At 52.1% G+C, this 18209-nt stretch overlaps 1 protein-coding gene across 1 annotated transcript in view; it reads left to right on the top strand.

Annotated features, from left to right (window-relative positions):
* The window catches only part of LOC119465109 (WD repeat and HMG-box DNA-binding protein 1-like), a 546382-nt gene that overhangs the window by 28725 nt on the left and 499448 nt on the right, over positions 1 to 18209 (top strand). The window contains exon 2 of the mRNA XM_037725912.2: positions 2274 to 2350. Within this exon, the coding sequence (XP_037581840.1) occupies positions 2279 to 2350 (72 nt within the window). The 5' untranslated portion in view covers positions 2274 to 2278. The remainder of the gene's footprint in view (positions 1 to 2273; positions 2351 to 18209) is intronic.

The following is an 18209-nucleotide window of genomic DNA, read 5'->3' as shown; positions in this document are numbered from 1 at the left end:
AAGCTAGCCACATCAGTTCATACAGACGCTGCCACTTCACCCATAGCCGTCTCTGTAATGGACCTAAAGCCCTTTATTAAGAAAAAGGTCAGGACCTACTGGCAACGTCTGTGGGACAGAGAAACGGGCAACAAATTACGCACTATCAAGCCTCATCTCGCTCATTGGCCACCAGAATCGAAGACACGCCGCACACAGGTTACACTTTGCAGACTCAGGATAGGACACACATACAGTACACATGCTTACTTATTGTCCGGTGGCGATCCGCCTGTCTGTGATGAATGTGGCGAGCCACTCAGTGTACTTCACGTCCTCTTACAGTGCCCTGAACTGGAGCCTCGGAGGAAAAAACATTTTCCATTACCATCACGGCAATGTCTCCCATTACATCCTTCTATGTTTTTGGGCAATGAACCTCTTTTTAAATATGGATCACTTCTCGCGTTTTTAAAAGACATACATAATTTCCGTGTTATCTATCCAGGTGACGTGTAGCACGGCCTCTCTGCAGAGGCCACTGCTGCGGTATTTTATTGCGATAGCAATTATATGGACACTCAAAAGCAGATTTCTGCCGTCGGCGTCGCCGTCGCCGTCGCCGTCGCCGTCGCCGTGAGGTTCCGTATGACGTCAATGGAGATGAAATCGTGGCCGCGCGCCGCCGAACGCTGTATGTGCGAGTGAAAGGGCGCGAGGGACGCGCTCTTTCACGGGGAGTGAACGCACGGCGGAGAACAAACGCGCGTTCTGCGCCGTGCTTCCTTAAGGGCTGCAGAAGTAGGCGTCTCTTTCCTCCTTTACAATCACCATATATGTAGAGCAAACGCGCCTTCTTCCGATGCGCGAGAGGCCGTGGGGGAGGGGGGGAAGGGGGAGGGAAGGGAGGCGACGTTTAGCTGCGGCACCAAGTGCCTATTTTATTAAAGAAAGCACGTGCCTCGTGGTCTTTGTTCACAAAGGCCTTCGGTAGGCGTTGTGCTGCTTTTATATCCTTAATTTAGCACCATGACCACTTCTCATACATTCACGACCCACAGATCACTCCACACGTCACTGCCGTAATTCTATTCGATATATGTTTTACGCTTATATACCGCAATTTGCTCTTAGGCCCCTTTACAGCCACATGGCATCCTACCATCGGAACCCACTGATCATGGCAAACATACCATTCATTGCCTTGGCGCTCTTTGGCCACATTTGGCCCTTGCGCCAAAAAACACCAAATATCATCAAAGTGTATACCAATGCAGAATAAGTGAGGATGCAAATACGGAAAAGTTAATATGGCTAAAATTAATGAAAACATTTTTATTTATGTCATTAAAATGATAAAATGTCATGTAAATGAATACAAATTGACAAATATTGAGAAACACAATAATTAACACAACATGCAAGGACGACAATACTTGCCCCCCCCCCCCCCCCCCACTTCCAGAAAAAATTACACCATATTCCCGTAGGGGAACCCTGAGTAGTATGCAAAGCGGTCGACTCAAGGCAGTTTTATCAGCTGTATAAACTTGGACATGCAGCAGCACCAGCAACGCGCAAAACTGTTGTCGACGCCGTCGGTGTTTTTCCCGCGTTCGCACCGAACGCGCGCGGCGTTCGTCACTGTTGCCGGTGCCTCTGGGGCGCCTACTGTCGCACCTCTAACCTAAACTGCTTCGCATTATCGCGCGCGGAGCCGCAGGTGTTGCCATCGTTGCGCAATCCGGAGAGGAGAGGAGCGTCGGAGAGGAGAGGAGGAATGTCGAGAGGAGAGATGAGACAAGGAGAGGAGAAGAGGGGGAGGAGGATGCGCATGCGCAGTAGGGGTGTGGACGCACGGCGGTTGGATGGATGGATGGAGGGAGGTAGGGAGGGAGGGAGTGACATAGCCTCAAGCATAAGATGCTTCCAATCTAAAGCTTTGCGGAGTCCCTGCAACGTTCTGCCAAGGACAGGAACCACGAGCTCATGCCCGTGCGATGCTTCCGAGGCGCAGGCTACTCTTCGCCATTACAGTTCATTTAAAAGTACTGGGAACTAGTAATTATTTCGTAACCGTGATTTCTACGTGCACCCAGGTATTTGCGCTACTTTACCATTTGTTGGTTCTGTCGTATGCGTCATTGTAGCACTGCCTAGCTGCGATACAATAGCTTATTGTCGACGAGATATGTCAGCTTTGCGTAGTGCATTTATTGCAAGATGAAATCAGCTTTGTTTCATTGAATAATTATGTGACATATTTGGAAAGTGAGCACGTGGATTTTACGCAGGCGCCATGTCTAAGCGGCCGCAGAAGCCCATACAGCCAGGCGTGACCCCGCCGAGGCCCGGCAAGGAACACTGCATGGTGAGTCGCAAATGAGCCAGGAAGTTATCACAGAGCAAATTGGGCACAACTAGTCGACGACCCACAGAAGAAAAGATGGTTCTTTGGATGCCAGGGCGTGATAGTTTCTTGGGGTCGTATTTGGACAAAAAAATTTTTTTCTTCGATTCGTTTCCTTTGATTAAAGTAAGTTATGTGTAAGCATATGTCTAAATATATAGTACTATTATAGCAGGCCAATTACCGTATAGACTCGTGTAAGGGTCCCACTGTATAAGTTCCGCAACCCCAACTTGACAGGCCAAAATTTGAGAAAAATTTCCGAAGAAGCAATCGCGTTCGGTGCTCCGATGCCGCGCTCGCGCGTCGGCGAATTTTCGCGCTCTGCGTAGTTCCCCGTGCCCCTACTAGATGGCTGGAGCCAGGGTGTCCGCAAGCACCATTTTGACCAGCAGGTTCGGTCCCGTGCAAGGGCCGCACCTCGTCAAAGGAGTCTGATCAGAAGAATAAGAATCGGTTGGAACTCATACGGCAGGCATTACCAAATAATGATCGGCAACTTACCGCTGTAATTGAAAAGTGTACAGTCACTGCAGTCTAGCGGTACTGACATATGGGGACAACTAGAGGCTTAAAAGACACTGTAGATAAAGTTTGTTAGGTATGTCAATAAGGGACAAAAAGACAGCCGTGTGGATTGGAGAGGAAACGGCCAATGTCGACGTGCGCGTATTGTTTTTCTTTTCTCGGTGACCGTTTTTGACGGGGTCATCATTGTTTTAAAGGTGGATTCAAGACGTATCGGGACTTTCTCGAATGTTGCCGCCGATCTTACAACAAGGGAATCAGTGAAAACAATCGAGCAATCTAGACCGGTGACATCTTCGAATATAGGCGGTAAGATTTCATTATACCGGGGGGGGGGGGGCGACGAGCTTTCCGTAACCTACCCACGTATGTGTTATATATATATATATATATATATATATATATATATACAAAACGACAGACACCGACCAAAATAAAAGCTAAAAAATTAAAAACTGAGTAAAAGACGTTTCGGCTTCGCTACGGAAGCCTTGTTCACAATGGGCTTCCGTAGCATTGTTCACAATGGGCCCATTGTGAACAAGGCTTCCGTAGCGAAGCCGAAACGTCTTTTACTCAGTTTTTAATTTTTTAGCTTTTATTTTGGTCGGTGTTTTGTTGCTTCATGTTTCATCCCGACCAAACGGGCTTCCGTCGAACTTTCGATGTCGTGTTATATATATATATATATATATATATATATATATATTGTGACGGGGCGTCAAATAGACGAAAAAGGGATAGTATTTATCTACAGGGATTGTTGGCAGAGATGGCCAAGATGGCTGAACACGCGCAGCGTTTTTCGGCGATCGTCGTCTTCTTCCTTAATGCAAGGAGGCGGCCCGTAACATCTAAGCGCCCCGGCGGGCTGAGCTACCGTCTCGGCGCCGACTAATTACACGAGGAGGTGACGGAAAAGTACGGCTTCAGTCGGGATACGTGCACGACGTCACGAGATGGCAGGGTAGATGGTGAAGAACTGTTCAGTGGGGTGATTTCATAATTCACGTCACTAAGTTGCCGTAAAACCTTGTAAGGTCCGGTGTAACGCGATAAAAGCTTTTCGGAGAGACCGACGCGACGAGAAGGAGTCCAGAGAAGCACAAGAGATCCCGGAGAAAAGCAGAGGTGCCGGTGGCTGCGGTCGTAGCGGTCCTTTTGGCATAATTGTGAGTCGGATAGTCGCTCATGAGCTATCTGACGTGCCAGATGGGCTCGCGCGGCAGCATCGCGGGCATACTCCGTGGTATGTTGTAGAACAGCAGGTAGGAGCGTGTCAAAAGGCAATGCAGGGTGGTGGCCATACAGGAGGTAAAACGGCGAAAAACCGGCGGTGTCGTGACGGGAGGAGTTGTACGCGAACGTGACGTATGGCAAAGCGCTGTCCCAGTCCCGATGATCGTCAGACACGTACATCGACACCATATCGGTTAAGGTGCGGTTCAACCTTTCGGTGAGCCCGTTGGTCTGCGGGTGGTACGCAGTAGTGAGCTTGTGCTCCACAGAACAGGAACGAAGGAGGTCATCGACAACTTTCGACAAGAAGTAGCGGCCTCGGTCTGTGAGCAGTTGCCGAGGAGCACCATGACGAAGGATGACGTCATGAAGGAGGAAATCGGCGACGCGACGTCAGTGGCGCAACTAGTCGGCAAAGCTCGCGTGATGGCAAAACGCGTAGCGTAGTCGGTCGCAACTGCGATCCACTTGTTCCCTGAAGCAGACGAAGGAAATTAGCCGAGGAGGTCGAGACCGACGCGGTAGAATGGCTCCTGGGGTATGTGAATTGGATGCAGAAGGCCTGCAGGCAACCCTGAGGGCCGTTTACGTCGCTGACAAAGGTCACACGCAGCAACGTAGCGTCGAACAGATCGGTACAGACCAGGCCAGAAAAACCGGCGCCGCACGCGATCGTATGTGCGGGATACGCCAAGATGGCCAGCGGTCGGAGCATCGTGGAGTTCCTGGAGAACAGTAGCACGAAGATGCTTGGGGAGAACAAGCAGAAGCTCTGGGCCGTCGGGAGTGGTACTACGACGGTAAAGAATATCGTCGTGAAGCTCAAACAGACGAAGCGATGGGTTGGGCTGACGAGAATTGAGGCGGTCAATTATAGATCGTAACGTGTCGTCACTTTGCTGTTCAGCGCGTATGTTGGCCAGATCTGCAATAGCCATGACGAAGTCACCGGTATCACGTTCGGTGGTGTCGGGAGGATCGACAGGGTAGCGGGATAAACAGTCAGCATCTTGATGCATCCGGCCAGATTTGTAGAGCACGTCAAAGGTGTATTCCTGTAGTCGTAACGCCCAGCGGCCAAGCCTTCCTGTAGGATCCTTCAGCGACGAGAGCCAGCAAAGGGCATGGTGGTCCGTGACAACGGAAAAAGTTCGGCCGTACAAATAAGGGCGAAATTTTGCCACAGCCCAGACCAAAGCCAGGCATTCGCGCTCAGTTATCGAATAATTCCGCTCCGACGACGAGAGAAGGCGGCTGGCGTAGGCAATGACACGGTCCTGGTCGTTCTGGCGTTGGGCGAGTACTGCACCTATGCCGTGGCCACTAGCGTCGGTGCGAACTTCTGTAGGGGCCGACGGGTCATAATGCGCCAAAATGGGCGGTGAAGTCAGTAAACTGACAAGGGTGGTGAATGCGGCAGCTTGTGCACGACCCCAGGAAAAAGAGATGTCCTTCTTGAGTAGGTCAGTAAGCGGCCGGGCAATGTCGGCAAAATTCCTGACGAAGCGGCGGAAGTAGGAACACAAGCCGGCAAAGCTCCGTACATCGCTAACTGAGCGAGGAACAGGAAAGTCTCGGACGGCACGCACCTTGTCGGGGTCAGGTTGGACACCGCTAGCACTAACAAGGTGTCCGAGAACGGTGATGTGACGCCGAGCGAAACGACACTTGGAGGAGTTGAGTTGTAGGCCAGCGCGGCGAAACACATCAAGAATGGCCGACAGGCGGGCTAGGTGGTCCTCAAAAGTAGGCGAAAATACAATCACGTCATCTAGATAACATAAACACGTAGACCACTTATAGCCCCGAAGGAGAGAATCCATCATTCGCTCGAAGGTCGCGGGGGCATTACACAATCCAAAAGGCATAACCTTGAATTGGTAAAGTCCATCCGGTGTGACGTACGCAGTCTTTTCACGGTCCATGGCATCAACGGTAATCTGCCAGTATCCGGAGCGTAGGTCGATGGAGGAAAAGTACGTGGCGCCGTGGAGGCAGTCCAAGGCGTCATCGATTCGGGGCAGAGGGTAGACGTCCTTGCGTGTGATGTTGTTCAAGTGTCGGTAGTCAACATAAAAGCGCCAGCTGCCGTCTTTCTTTTTTACTAGCACCACAGGGGACGCCCACGGACTGGAAGAAGGTTCGATAACGCCTTTTGTGAGCATTTTGTCAACTTCGCCTTGGATCACACGACGTTCGGCGAGGGAGACACGATAGGGACGGCGACGGATAGGGCTCGCGTTCCCCGTGTCGATGCGATGTTGGACAACAGACGTTTGGCTCAGAGAACGATCGTCGAAGTCGAAAATGTCCTGGTAAGACTCCAGGAGGCAGCGAAGGTCAGTAGCTTGATCAGAAGGAAGGTCATCAGGGATCATTCTGACAAAGACATCGCGCGGCGAACTGGTTGTGGTGCAAAGGAAGGACGAACTGGAGGAACGGGTGGGATCCAACGCACAAATCTCGCAGTCTTCGGCAGCAGTGATGGCGGCGAGTGACATGCCTGCCGGAATCAGTTGAGGAGAGGCGCTGAAGTTTAAAATAGGAATGGCGATGCGGTTGCCGGTGACGGTCACGAGGGTGTTAGGCATGGCGACGTTCTTGGCGAGCAGAACGTCCGTTACCGGGGATAGCACGTAATCGCCATCAGCGACAGGAGGTTTCGAGACAATGGCGATATATATGGCGGCTTGCGGGGGCATGCGCACATAGTCGAGAGAGCAGAGACGTGCCGAAGGGGTGGTTGGGGCATCGGCTAGGTGAGGTAGTTCGAGCTGCAGGAGGCCAGTTGCACAGTCAATTAGGGCAGAATGAGTCGCGAGAAAGTCCAGACCAAGAATAACGTCGTACGGGCATTGTTCAAGAACGACAAATAAAACAGTAGTTGGGTGACTGGCGATTGTGACACGGGTGGTGCACATGCCAAGGATGGTGGGAGTTCCTCCATCGGCCACTCTTACAACGTGGGAAACAGCAGGTGTGACCACCTTATTTAGGCGACGGCGAAGACCAGAGCTCATGACGGAAATATAAGCCCCGGTGTCGACAAGTGCAGAAATCGTCACGCCATCAACGTCAATGTCCAACACACAGCGTCGAGTTGGCAGAGTAACTAGAGGGTTTTCGGGCAGAGTCGTAGATGCAGCGTTACCTCCGGGCGCTGCATCGTTTAGTTTTCCGGAGTGAAGGAGCCACGGTTGCTCGGCGACGGGGCGCGGCGAGGTGGCGGGGAGCGGGAGGACGGACGGCGGTACGGTTGCGAACGCGACTGGTGACCTCTAGGTGACGGCGAGCGGGTGGACCATGTCGTGGCAGCGTCAGGATTGTAGGGGTGTGCTGCAGATAGTGGCTCAAAAGGGCTGCGATCAAGACGGCGAGCATGGCCAAAGGATGGAGTACGTTGCGGGAACGACCAGCGGTTGTGACAGTAGCGAGCAACGTGCCCGACACGGCGGCAGTGAAAGCAGATAGGCCGATCGTCTTCAGTTCGCCAATCAGCAGGGTTTCGCGATCGTGGAGCGAACCGCGGATATCGCGGGAACGATGTCGGGGCCCCGGAAGCGGATGTAGGGCTGACAACAGCGCAAGCAGCGTGAACCCCGAGATTCGCGAGTTCGTTTCGCACGATGGCTTGGACTAGCGAAACCGCTGGTGTGCTCGAGTCGCCGGCGTTAGAGTTGGTAAAGAGGCTAGCGGGAGCCATTGCCTCGATTTCACGACGGACAATCCTCGTCAATTCGGCCGACGGCGGTGAAAGGTTAGATGGCGGCCGCTCTTCACACGAAGACGTTGCAGCGGTGTTGGGAAGCCGGGCGAATGGTCGTTCAATACGGCGGCTCTTAGCCTGCTCGAAGCGCTGACACTCCTCGATCATGGCATCGATGGTAGCACAATTTCTGCACATGAGCAGATTGAATGCGTCGTCCGCTATCCCTTTCAGGACGTGGCCAACCTTGTCAGACTCTGACATGTTACTGTCAGCTTTACGGCACAGCGCCAGCACATCCTGTATGTAAGAGAAATACGATTCCGTGGACGTCTGGGCGCGAGTTGACAGCTGTTGCTTCGCAATGATTTTTCGACTGGAGGCGTTACCGAACAGGTCACGGAGCTTTTGTTTGCATGTATCCCAGCTTCCGAAGTCGGCGTCGTGATTGTCATACCACAACTTCGCCGTTCCACTAAGATAAAACACCACATTGGCCAACATGAATGTCAGGTCCCAGTGGTTGGAATCGCTCACCCGTTCGTATAGCGTGAGCCATTCCTCAACGTCGATACCATCGGTGCCGTTGAACATTCCAGGGTCTCGGGGTTGGACGACTACAATCAGTGTCCGCGGCGCAGAAGCAGATTCCGGTTGGTGTGCCATGGTGGTCGCACCGCAGCGCCGACCGCTTCGGAGCTCCGTCGTCTGGCGAGAATACCCCGCACCTCCCACCAATGTGTGACGGGGCGTCAAATAGACGAAAAATGGATAGTATTTATCTTCAGGGATTGTTGGCAGAGATGGCCAAGATGGCTGAACACGCGCAGCGTTTTTCGGCGATCGTCGTCTTCTTCCTTAATGCAAGGAGGCGGCCCGTAACAATATATATATATATATATATATATATATTGTAACGTGGCGAAGAGGAGGAGATAGAAGAACTCAGCAGCAGCCACGGCTACATTTCGGTGGCGACTTCGTGGCGACCTCTCATCCATCCTGGTCTTAATCTGTGAATACGCATCGATCATCCGTAACAGTTTTTGGTGGAAGTTGCTGGGTACCCCCCGACCACCACGCGACACGGACAGCACGGTTCTCCAACCTCCTGATCTGCGTCGAAGCCGCCGAGTCGCTGGATTGCCCGCATTACTTCCGGTGTTTCAGATGTCCCACACCGAAGCCAACACTCGCACGGAACCATCGGCATCTTCGACCCAAAGGATGGCTTGTCCGTGGCAGCGCCAACATCTGGTAGAGCCTCGCACATTTTGAGGGAAGCCCGGCGAGGACGTGGAAGAATGGCTTAACCACTACGAACGGGTGAGCAAGCACTATCGTTGGGACAGCGTAACGCGACTCTCCAACGTAGTCTTCTTTCTGATGGACACGGCGCTCGTGTGGTTCGATAACCACGAGGAAACTCTGACAACGTGGGATCGTTTCACGTCCGAAATCAAGAAGCGTTTCGGCGATTCAATCGCAAGGAAGAAGCAGGCCGAGCAAACGCTCCTTCAAAGAGCTCAAGTTCCGGGCGATACGTGCACGACCTACATCGAAAACGTGCTCAAAGTATACAGGACGACCAATCCTCGTATGTCAGAGGAGGACAAAGTTGGCCATTTGTTGAAGGGAATCGCGGAGGACGTTTACAACTTCCTCATTGGTAAAGAGAACCTTGGCTCAGTTGCCGAGGTAATACGTCATTGCCGTACCTTTGAGGCTCTCAAACTGCGCCGCATAATCCCGAAGTTTGGCCGGCTAGCAAACGTAACAACTGTTGCAAACATTGAAGACGACATCCCATCAGTCGATCTCGCGACGACCATTAGACAGATTGTTAGAGAGGAGTTACGTTGTTGCACGGAATTGAACAATGAGTTCCGTGATAGTCAACATCCGTGCAATCCTCCACCATCGCTGCAACGACTGTCGAGGAGCACCGCTCGAGAAGGCCAATGAGAACGCAGCAGAACTACCACCGGCAACGAGCGTGCTGCCCGTTGTTTAGCAACGGCCTACTCGGAGCCACAGACATACTCATCCTACCCGAATGTTAGCTGCGAGCCTCCCGTGTGTTATACCTGCGGTGTCACAGAATTCTGTCGTCAGCGTAGTTGGGCACCGAGGTGGTACGAGTCACAGCCAGCGTCCTATGGCACTGAACGTCCTAACTTCGACAATTCGTGGCCTCCACGCTCCTTTACTTTGTCGACGACCTTCCCCATCAACAGTCCTCGACGGAATCACCGCAGCGACTCGCCCGTTTCAGACCGCAGTCTCACTCCACCGTCTTCACGTCAACGTCGCTCTCCTTCACCGAGGTGACGTTCATTCTCACCACAGCCGCCGGGAAACTAGACTGCGCGGCCGATGGAGGTGAGTTTGCCAGGCTCGACAGGACACTAATACCTCCACTGGTTAAGAAACAAAGTGGAAGTGATAATTGATAGTATATGTACAATGGCATTGGTGGACACCGGGGCTATGAGATAAGTTATGAGCCTTTCTTTCAAGAACTGGCTTCGACGCAGTGATGTTTTCCCTCGACACGCATGCTAAATTCCGCTGAATAAGCGGTGAAATATTGCGTCCCCTTGGTGTTTGTGCTGTAAATGTGTTATTGGCGGACAAGTGTTATTTAGCCGAGTTTGTCATTTTGGAACGTTGCACGCACGATGTTATATTAGGGATAGACTTTCTGCAGACCTGCGGGGCTTCAGTCAATTGTGGTGCCGGCGAGCTTTGGATAAATAGCGGAAAACCTGGAGTCGATGCTTGTCAGGATCCGTCATTATCAGACCTCCTGGATCAACAACCCGCTGGACAAAAGACATTTGCCGTTGCTGAGGGAGTGACGCTGCCTCCGTGGTCTTTAGCACCGGTATCCGTCATCGCATCTTGTACAGACGCTTCATTTTACGCCGTGGTAAAACCCTTCGGCGACTCTTGTGGAAAGAAACACCTACTGGTACCCAATAGTATCGTATCCGTGAACAATGGTAGCACGTTTTTGTGGACGTTAAATTGTTCTGCCGTTCCTGTGCGTGTTCCCGAACACATGAAGATTGCTGTCTTGGAAGACGTCAGGTGCTGTTCATCGATGGTCGTCAGGGACGAGGATTCCACTCAAGGACGAGCCACTTGCCCTTACGAGCAGAAAATTCTACGCATGGTCAGCAAGTCTTTGTCATCACATGAACGGGACACCTTAGTACAACTGCTATCTCAGTATGCTTCCGTGTTCGACTTCTCTCAAGATGAGCACCGTACAACTATCCCATCTTCGCGTGTTCGTCGTCGCATTGACACAGGGTCGGCACATCCTCTTCGGCAGAAGCCCTACCGAGTGTCTTCATCAAATCTCAAGATTATTGCGGACCAGGTACAAGAGATGCTGAGGAAAAATGTCATTAAAGAATCATCAAGCCCGTGGGCCGCACCTGTCATCCTGATAAAGAAAAAAGATGGCTCGTGGAGATTTTGTGTTGATTATAGGCGATTAAATGCAATTACCAAGAAGGATGTGTACCCACTCCCGCGAATTGACGACGTAATAGACTGCCTACATTCTGCCTCCTAGTTTTCGTCCCTCGATCTACGTTCAGGCTATTGGCAGATACATGTGGATCCCGTCGACAAAGAGAAGACCGCCTTTGTTACACCGGACAGTTTATTCGAATTTAACGTTATGCCGTTCGGGCTCTGTAATGCGCCCGACACGTTCGAGAGATTCATGGACACAATTCTCCGCGGTCTAAAGTGGGAAATATGTCTTTGCTACCTGGATGATGTTATTTTCGGCCGCACTTTTGAGGAACATAACGAGCGCCTTAGCCTGGTTTTGAAATGCGTGGAGAAAGCAGATTTGATTCTCAACTCTGGAAAGTGTAGGTTTGGGGAGCGACAGACATTGGTTCTCGGTCATCTAGTCGACAAAGATGGAGTCAGACCTGACGCCCGCAAGATTGAAGCGGTCAGTGCCTTCCAGCCTCCGCAGTCAGCGCGGGAACTTCGCAGTTTCCTGGAACTATGTTCTTATTTGCGTCGTTTTGTCCCAAAATTCGCCGACGTTGTGCACCCGTTGACGCGTCTGTTGCAAAAGGATGTATCGTTCGACTGGACACCAGAATGTGAGCCATCGTTCCGTCAGCTTAAATTCTTACTTACGTCAGACCCCATCCTGCGTCATTTTGATCCGTGTTCCCCTACCGAAGTTCATACTGACGCCAGCGGGAGCGGTACTTGTTCAACGGCGAAACGACGCCGAACACGTTTTTGCCTATGCCAGTCGTTGCTTAAGCAATGCTGAGCGAAACTGCACAGTCACTGAGCAGGAATGCCTTGCAGCTGTTTTTGCTGTTCAGAAATTTCGCTGTTACATCGATGGTCGCCCATTCAGCATAGTGTTGGGAACAGGTTGTTGAGACGGGTAGCGTTTAGGCCGGTGATCCTTCAGCCATAGGGATGAGTACGTCCAGGAGTAAGAGCGATATAAAAAGGGTTTATTCTACATATTTACAGTGGCTCCAAATATGGAAGCCCACTCCATGGGGGGAGCACTTTGAAAGTCTCAGCTCACTACATGTCCGAGCACATATCAGAACAGGTCAGGACACACCACTGCACGCAAGGTGTCTCCTTATAAAACATCGGTCTTCCCTAGTTGACCCGACTAGGGAATCAGATGACCTTGATGCGGCCAATCAGAAAGGCCGTCTTGTTCGCTGAACTCCGCCTCTAATATTGCACCTTCGAAGCAAGGACGAGTGAATCCGGAAACGGGGTTGACACTCCTTCCACGAAAGTCGGTGACCTGTTTCTTGCCCTCCGACGGTCATCTTGCCAGGGTCGGGAGAATGGCCTTTGCACTAATCCCCGCGTCTGAAGAAGGGTGGCGGTTGGGGTCGGTCGCTTCGAAGTGAGCGTCTGGACGACGCTGATGAAAGGGGTGGCATCGGGGGAAGCACCCAAAGAATGGGCACTGCCGAGTTGGGGCGCTTGTTTGCCCGTCTCGTCGGTGTCTGGCACTGTCGCCGTCTGGACGACGCTCATGAAAGGGCCTGCCTCGATGGGAAACAATCAAAGAATGCGCCCGGCCGATTCGGGACGCAACAATAGTCACCGATCACCATTCATTATGCTGGCTGGTCAGCCTTCGGCATCCGTCTGGTCGTCTAGCACGGTGGGCGCTACGACTACAAGAGTACGACTTTGTAGTGAAATACAGAAGCGGGCGCCGGCATGCTGACGCCGACTGCATTTCCCGTTTACTACTGCCAACGGCAAATTCTGACGAAGACACTTTCGATGACTGTCTGGCCGCTATTGCACCTGAACTTCCGGACGCAACCATCTTCCAGGAGGATCAACGCAACGACGTCACTCTGGAACCTCTTTTCGTGATGGCCCTGAATCCGAAAGCCAGTGGTGGTTTTTCCATACGTGACAGCTTGTTATATAAAACCAACCACTCTGCAAGTGGCGCCCGCTTTCTTCTTATAGTCCCGGAGAGTCTCCGTAGTGCTGTGCTACATGCCATGCATGATGATCCAACATCATGTCATCTTGGAGTCGCCCGTACGCTACAGCGTGTGCAAGAGCGATTTTACTGGCCTCACATGCGTCAAACAACAAAGCAATATGTGGCTAGTTGTGACCAATGCGAACGGCGGAAAGATCTTCAACCGCCTCACTACGTCTTCTGCAGCCGTTGATTCCCCCTCACGCACCTTTTGAACACGTTGGCGTGGACCTCCTGGGCCCATTCCTACGGTCATCGAATAACAATCGATGGATCATCCTTTGTGTAGACCACCTTACACGCTACACGGAGACCGCAGCAGTGCCGTCATCTACCGCTGTTTGCGTCGCAGCTTTCTTGTTGCATTATGTCGTCCTACGCCATGGCCCACATCGCGTGATTATAAGTGAACGCGGTCGTCAATTCATGGCCGACGCTGTTGAAGAGCTGCTTCGGCTATGTGGGACACAATTTCGTCACTCAACGCCGTACCGTCCGCAAACCAATGGTTTTGTTGAACGCACGAATAGAAATCTGACGAACATGCTGTCCATGTATGTGTCCTCTAACCACAAGAACTGGGATGATGTCTTACCATTCATAACATACGCCTACAACACTGCGAAGCATGAGACAATGAATTACAGCCCTTTCTATCTGCTTTATGCTCGATCGCCGCGGAGCTTCCTCGACACGATTCTGACGTTTTCTCTGGACGCTGAGGATCCCGTCGCCAAGACACTTTGCCTCGCCGAGGAAGCCCGCCGAATAGCCCGCGTCCGCACATTGGCATCGCAAAACCGCTCGAAGGATCGGTACGATAGATCCCATCAAGCCATTTATTTTGAGAAAGGTGACCTAGTGCTGCTATGGACCCCACAACGCAAGCGCGGCTTGTGCAGCAAGCTCTTGTCACATTATGTGGGCCTGTTCGTTGTTTTATATCGCCTGTGCGACCTAACTTACGTGGTTGCACGGGTTTTGTCTACAGATAGGCGTTCCAAGAAAACCAAGCTTGCTCATGTTGCACGACTCAAGCGCTACTACCCCGCCACAAAACAGTAACTATCCCAGTGGGCTTCGTCTGCGAAAGGGGGATTGTAACGTGGCAAAGAGGAGGAGATAGAAGAGGAGGAGAACGAAGAACTCAGCAGCAGCCACGGCTACATTTCGGTGGCGACTTCGTGGCGACCTCTCATCCATCCTGGTCTTCATCTGTGAATAAATATCGATCATCCGTAACAATGTGTATATATATTCTGAAGGACAAAACGCAGAGACAGCACCTGTTCCGGGGCCAGCTGTTCTATATCTCTCCTCGTTGCTGCTAAAGATAGTTCTGGCGGTTGTGAGGGCGCACTGATGCTGGAAAGCCATTGCATAGTCGTCGGTAGTAGTCGTTAAGACCGTCCATCGCAACCAGCTCCTCGAGGGGTCGGCACTGACTGTTGCGCTCTGGTCGCACGTCTCGTCGACGACCACCCTGTCGCAGTTTGGCACGTAGGGCAGTAGTCCCTGCACGATGAGCAGCCGCTCTGCTCAGCTGTCGCGTGCCCCCTTGCAACGCTGCCGCAAACTGACCGAGGCCCGCCGTCGCGCTCGAATCAGCCGCGACCGAAGAAAACCGCGAACAATGCGCGACTGGTCTTCCGCGCGTCTCGGCCGCTGTCCCGCGCGTCTTGAGCGTCTATCACGTGCGGGCAGGTCTTTCATGATAATGCCCCCCAACGAGGCCTCCCTCAGTGCGGTATGAACGGCCACGAACTCGGCCAACGGCTGCGTAGACATGCAACTATGTGGCTCCGACAAGCCGGGAAGCATCTCCCTGCCACGATCGGAGGAAAGATCGGGCTCTCGGATTGGTAGCGTCGGCGCCTCCATGCGCCCCGACGTTGATGTGGTTGAGAGCCGTTTCACTGACTGTTTCAGCAGAGCAAAGCCTTTGCAGAATGCAGGACCCGTGGTGGTACAAATGTCTCTCGTTCTGGGTCTACAGCGGGGCAGGTGGCGAGGCAATCTGCCAGAACCTTCCCGGCTGCAGCTACAGCAGCAAGATGCTGCGGATTCTGAGCTATGCATGGGTTTCATCGCAGCAGATCAGCCGGCGTAGACTGCCGCGTGAAAGTGCCAGAGGTGTTATGATCGGCTCGGAACTGCACCTCTCAAATGTGGGAAACAAGCCTGAGCGCCTTTCCCGTGACAAGATAATCCTCTTTCATCCCCGAGGAAGCGTCACACCTCTACGACCTGAGTAGACGCAAAGGGCGAGCTACCAAAGAAGAGGACCCGAGGGGGAGGAGGTCGTCAACTTGACCGCCCGACAGAGGATTGACACTTCCACAAGTTCCCCGAAGGAGACATCGGCAGGTTATGATCTTCCTGGAAACTGTATCTCTCAAATGTGGGAAGCAAGCCCGAGCGCTTTTCCCGTGACGATATAATCCCCTTCATCCCCGAGAAAGCGTCTCACCTCTACGACCTGAGCAGACGAAAACGGCGAGTTACCAAGAAGGAGGACCCGAGGGAGAGGAGGTCGTCAACTTGACCACCGGAGAGAGGACATCCCCGAAGGAGACTTCGGCCACCACGAGGGGATTTAAGGCCGTCCTGGCCCCCGTGTTAAACAGAACCGCTCGAGACTCGGATAGAGTCAAAACCATGTACCAATGAAGTGAATACAATCCTTTCTATTTTTCATCATCACGATGCCCGCCTTCATCGTCGTCTCCTGATTCCTGCGGTGACGACCCACCTCACCCGGTCGAGATTATATCAGCTGGTTGGCAGCAATGGGATACTCCACCCTTCGTCCTGGCTTCAGCAGAATGGTGAGCGCTTGACTTTCTTTGAGAATTTGCCAGGTTTTAGCTTGTGTGTTTTCTAAAACGGTGAATTAGTTTCTGTACGTGCAGGCTACTGTTGAAAGCTTCCTCACGTCACAGTAGAGTAAGAAAGTCCTCGTTCGGGATTGACCATGGATTTGGGCAAACGGAAAAAGCCAGAGTTGTTATTACTTTGTGAAGAGCTGGGAATTGAGGTCGGGAAAAGTCAGAGAAAGCCGCAGCTGATTGAGGCTATTGAGAAGTGCGGGGCTCTTGAGGACGAAATTTCAGAAGCATGGGAAGAGATAGAGAAACGAGCTGAGAAAGCTGAGCAAAACGCTGCAGAAGAGAGGGAACAGAGAGCTGCAGAAAGAAAGGAACGAGAGGAACAGAGAGCTCATGAACTAAAGCTAAAAGAACTAGACGTGCAGCGGGATCTGGCCAGGATATCAGCAAATAACCTCTCAATAGATGGAAGACGTTCAGGTGAAGTAGGAGTAAAGATAAGGGATCTCATGCCATCGTGCAAGGTGAACGATGACATGGGTTTGTTTCTCGTTACTTTTGAACGAACCTGCGAGAGAAACGGGTTGGCACTAGAGAGTTGGCCACAACAGATTCTGACCGTTCTTCCTGGCGAAGCAACCGAAATAATTGCGAGGCTAACGAAGGACGAGTCAGAGGACTATCAGAAAGTAAAAGCTGCGCTGCTAAGAAAATATCGGCTCTCAGCGGAGGCTTTTCGCCGCCGTTTTCGGGAGGCAGTTAGGACACCAGGCGAGTCTTATCAAGATTTCACTTATAAATTGAAAGCCAATTTAATTGAATGGCTAAAAGGGGAAGACGCGTTCGGTTGTCACGACAAGGTGGTGGAGCTAATCTGCAAGGAGCAGTTCTATGGTTCTAAGCAGTTCTAGCGAAGAGATGCGCCTTTGGATTCAAGATAGGTCAGGCGAAAAGGGCTTGGAACGGGCTGCAGTGCTAGCAGATGAATTCGCCGCACGTCGCGAATCCGAGAAAACACGCGTCAGGGCCTTCACTAAATTCAGCAAAGAAGAAAACAAGCGCCCCTTTCACAACGAGAAAGCTGGAGGTGGGACCAGTGACGCACCGACCGATAATTCCGGAGAGAATGAAACCACAATGAAAGACGAAAGAAAAAAAAGGGCGTTTGAGGCTAGAAAACCGGTCGTCTGTTTTCGTTGCCAGGAGCCTGGACACCTTGCGATCGGCTGTAGAAAGCCTAGAATTGTTTTTTCTTTCGTGAATGACGACGACAACTTGGCGCTCTTAGAACCCTACATTCGCGACCTCGCAGTGAACGGAACGCCATGCAGGGTACTTAGGGACTCGGCTGCGACAATGGACATCGTCCACCCTACGTATGTGCAACCTGAGGATTTTACCGGGGAACATGCGTGGATCCGGCAGGTAGTTGAGGATAGTGTTTGCTTGCCCATAGCCAGCGCAAAGATCGAGGGGCCGTTCGGACTATTGATGACTGAAGCCGCGGTATCACAGAATCTGTCCAAACAATACACCTACTTATTTTCAAATCGCTCGGAAATGCTGCTAAAGAAAAAGGGCCTGAGTTTTGGCGACCCTACGGTCCAAGCTCTCCCGCGTAACACGGCTCAAGAAATCGCGGTAGAAGAGAACGATTGCGCCACGAAAGTGGAAACAGTGGCTTTTCCGGAGGACGTTCCTTACGGAGACAAGGCTTGTTTCAGCAGCCCGAAAAAGGTCAAGGACGCGCTGAAAAACTCCCTTGTACCTCCGCATTTGAACGACGGTCCGGAATCGTCCAAAGGAGAGGAGACTGACATGGCGGCTAAACAGGGCAGGAACCGGACGATCGGGGATTGCAGAGGCACATTCGGTGACCGCCTGGCGATGCAAACATTTTTCAGACGGCGCAAACGAGCGAAGTATTTAGCGCAGCGCAAATTCGAGAAAGAAGCCACACCGCAGCCCGTAAACAAAGGGCCATCATGCAGA

The sequence above is a fragment of the Dermacentor silvarum genome, chromosome 9 (assembly GCF_013339745.2).
Source record: "Dermacentor silvarum isolate Dsil-2018 chromosome 9, BIME_Dsil_1.4, whole genome shotgun sequence".
NCBI lineage: Eukaryota > Metazoa > Arthropoda > Arachnida > Ixodida > Ixodidae > Dermacentor > Dermacentor silvarum.
The sequence above is the reverse complement of the archived record's forward strand: the minus strand, read 5'-3'. Positions and strand labels throughout refer to the sequence as shown.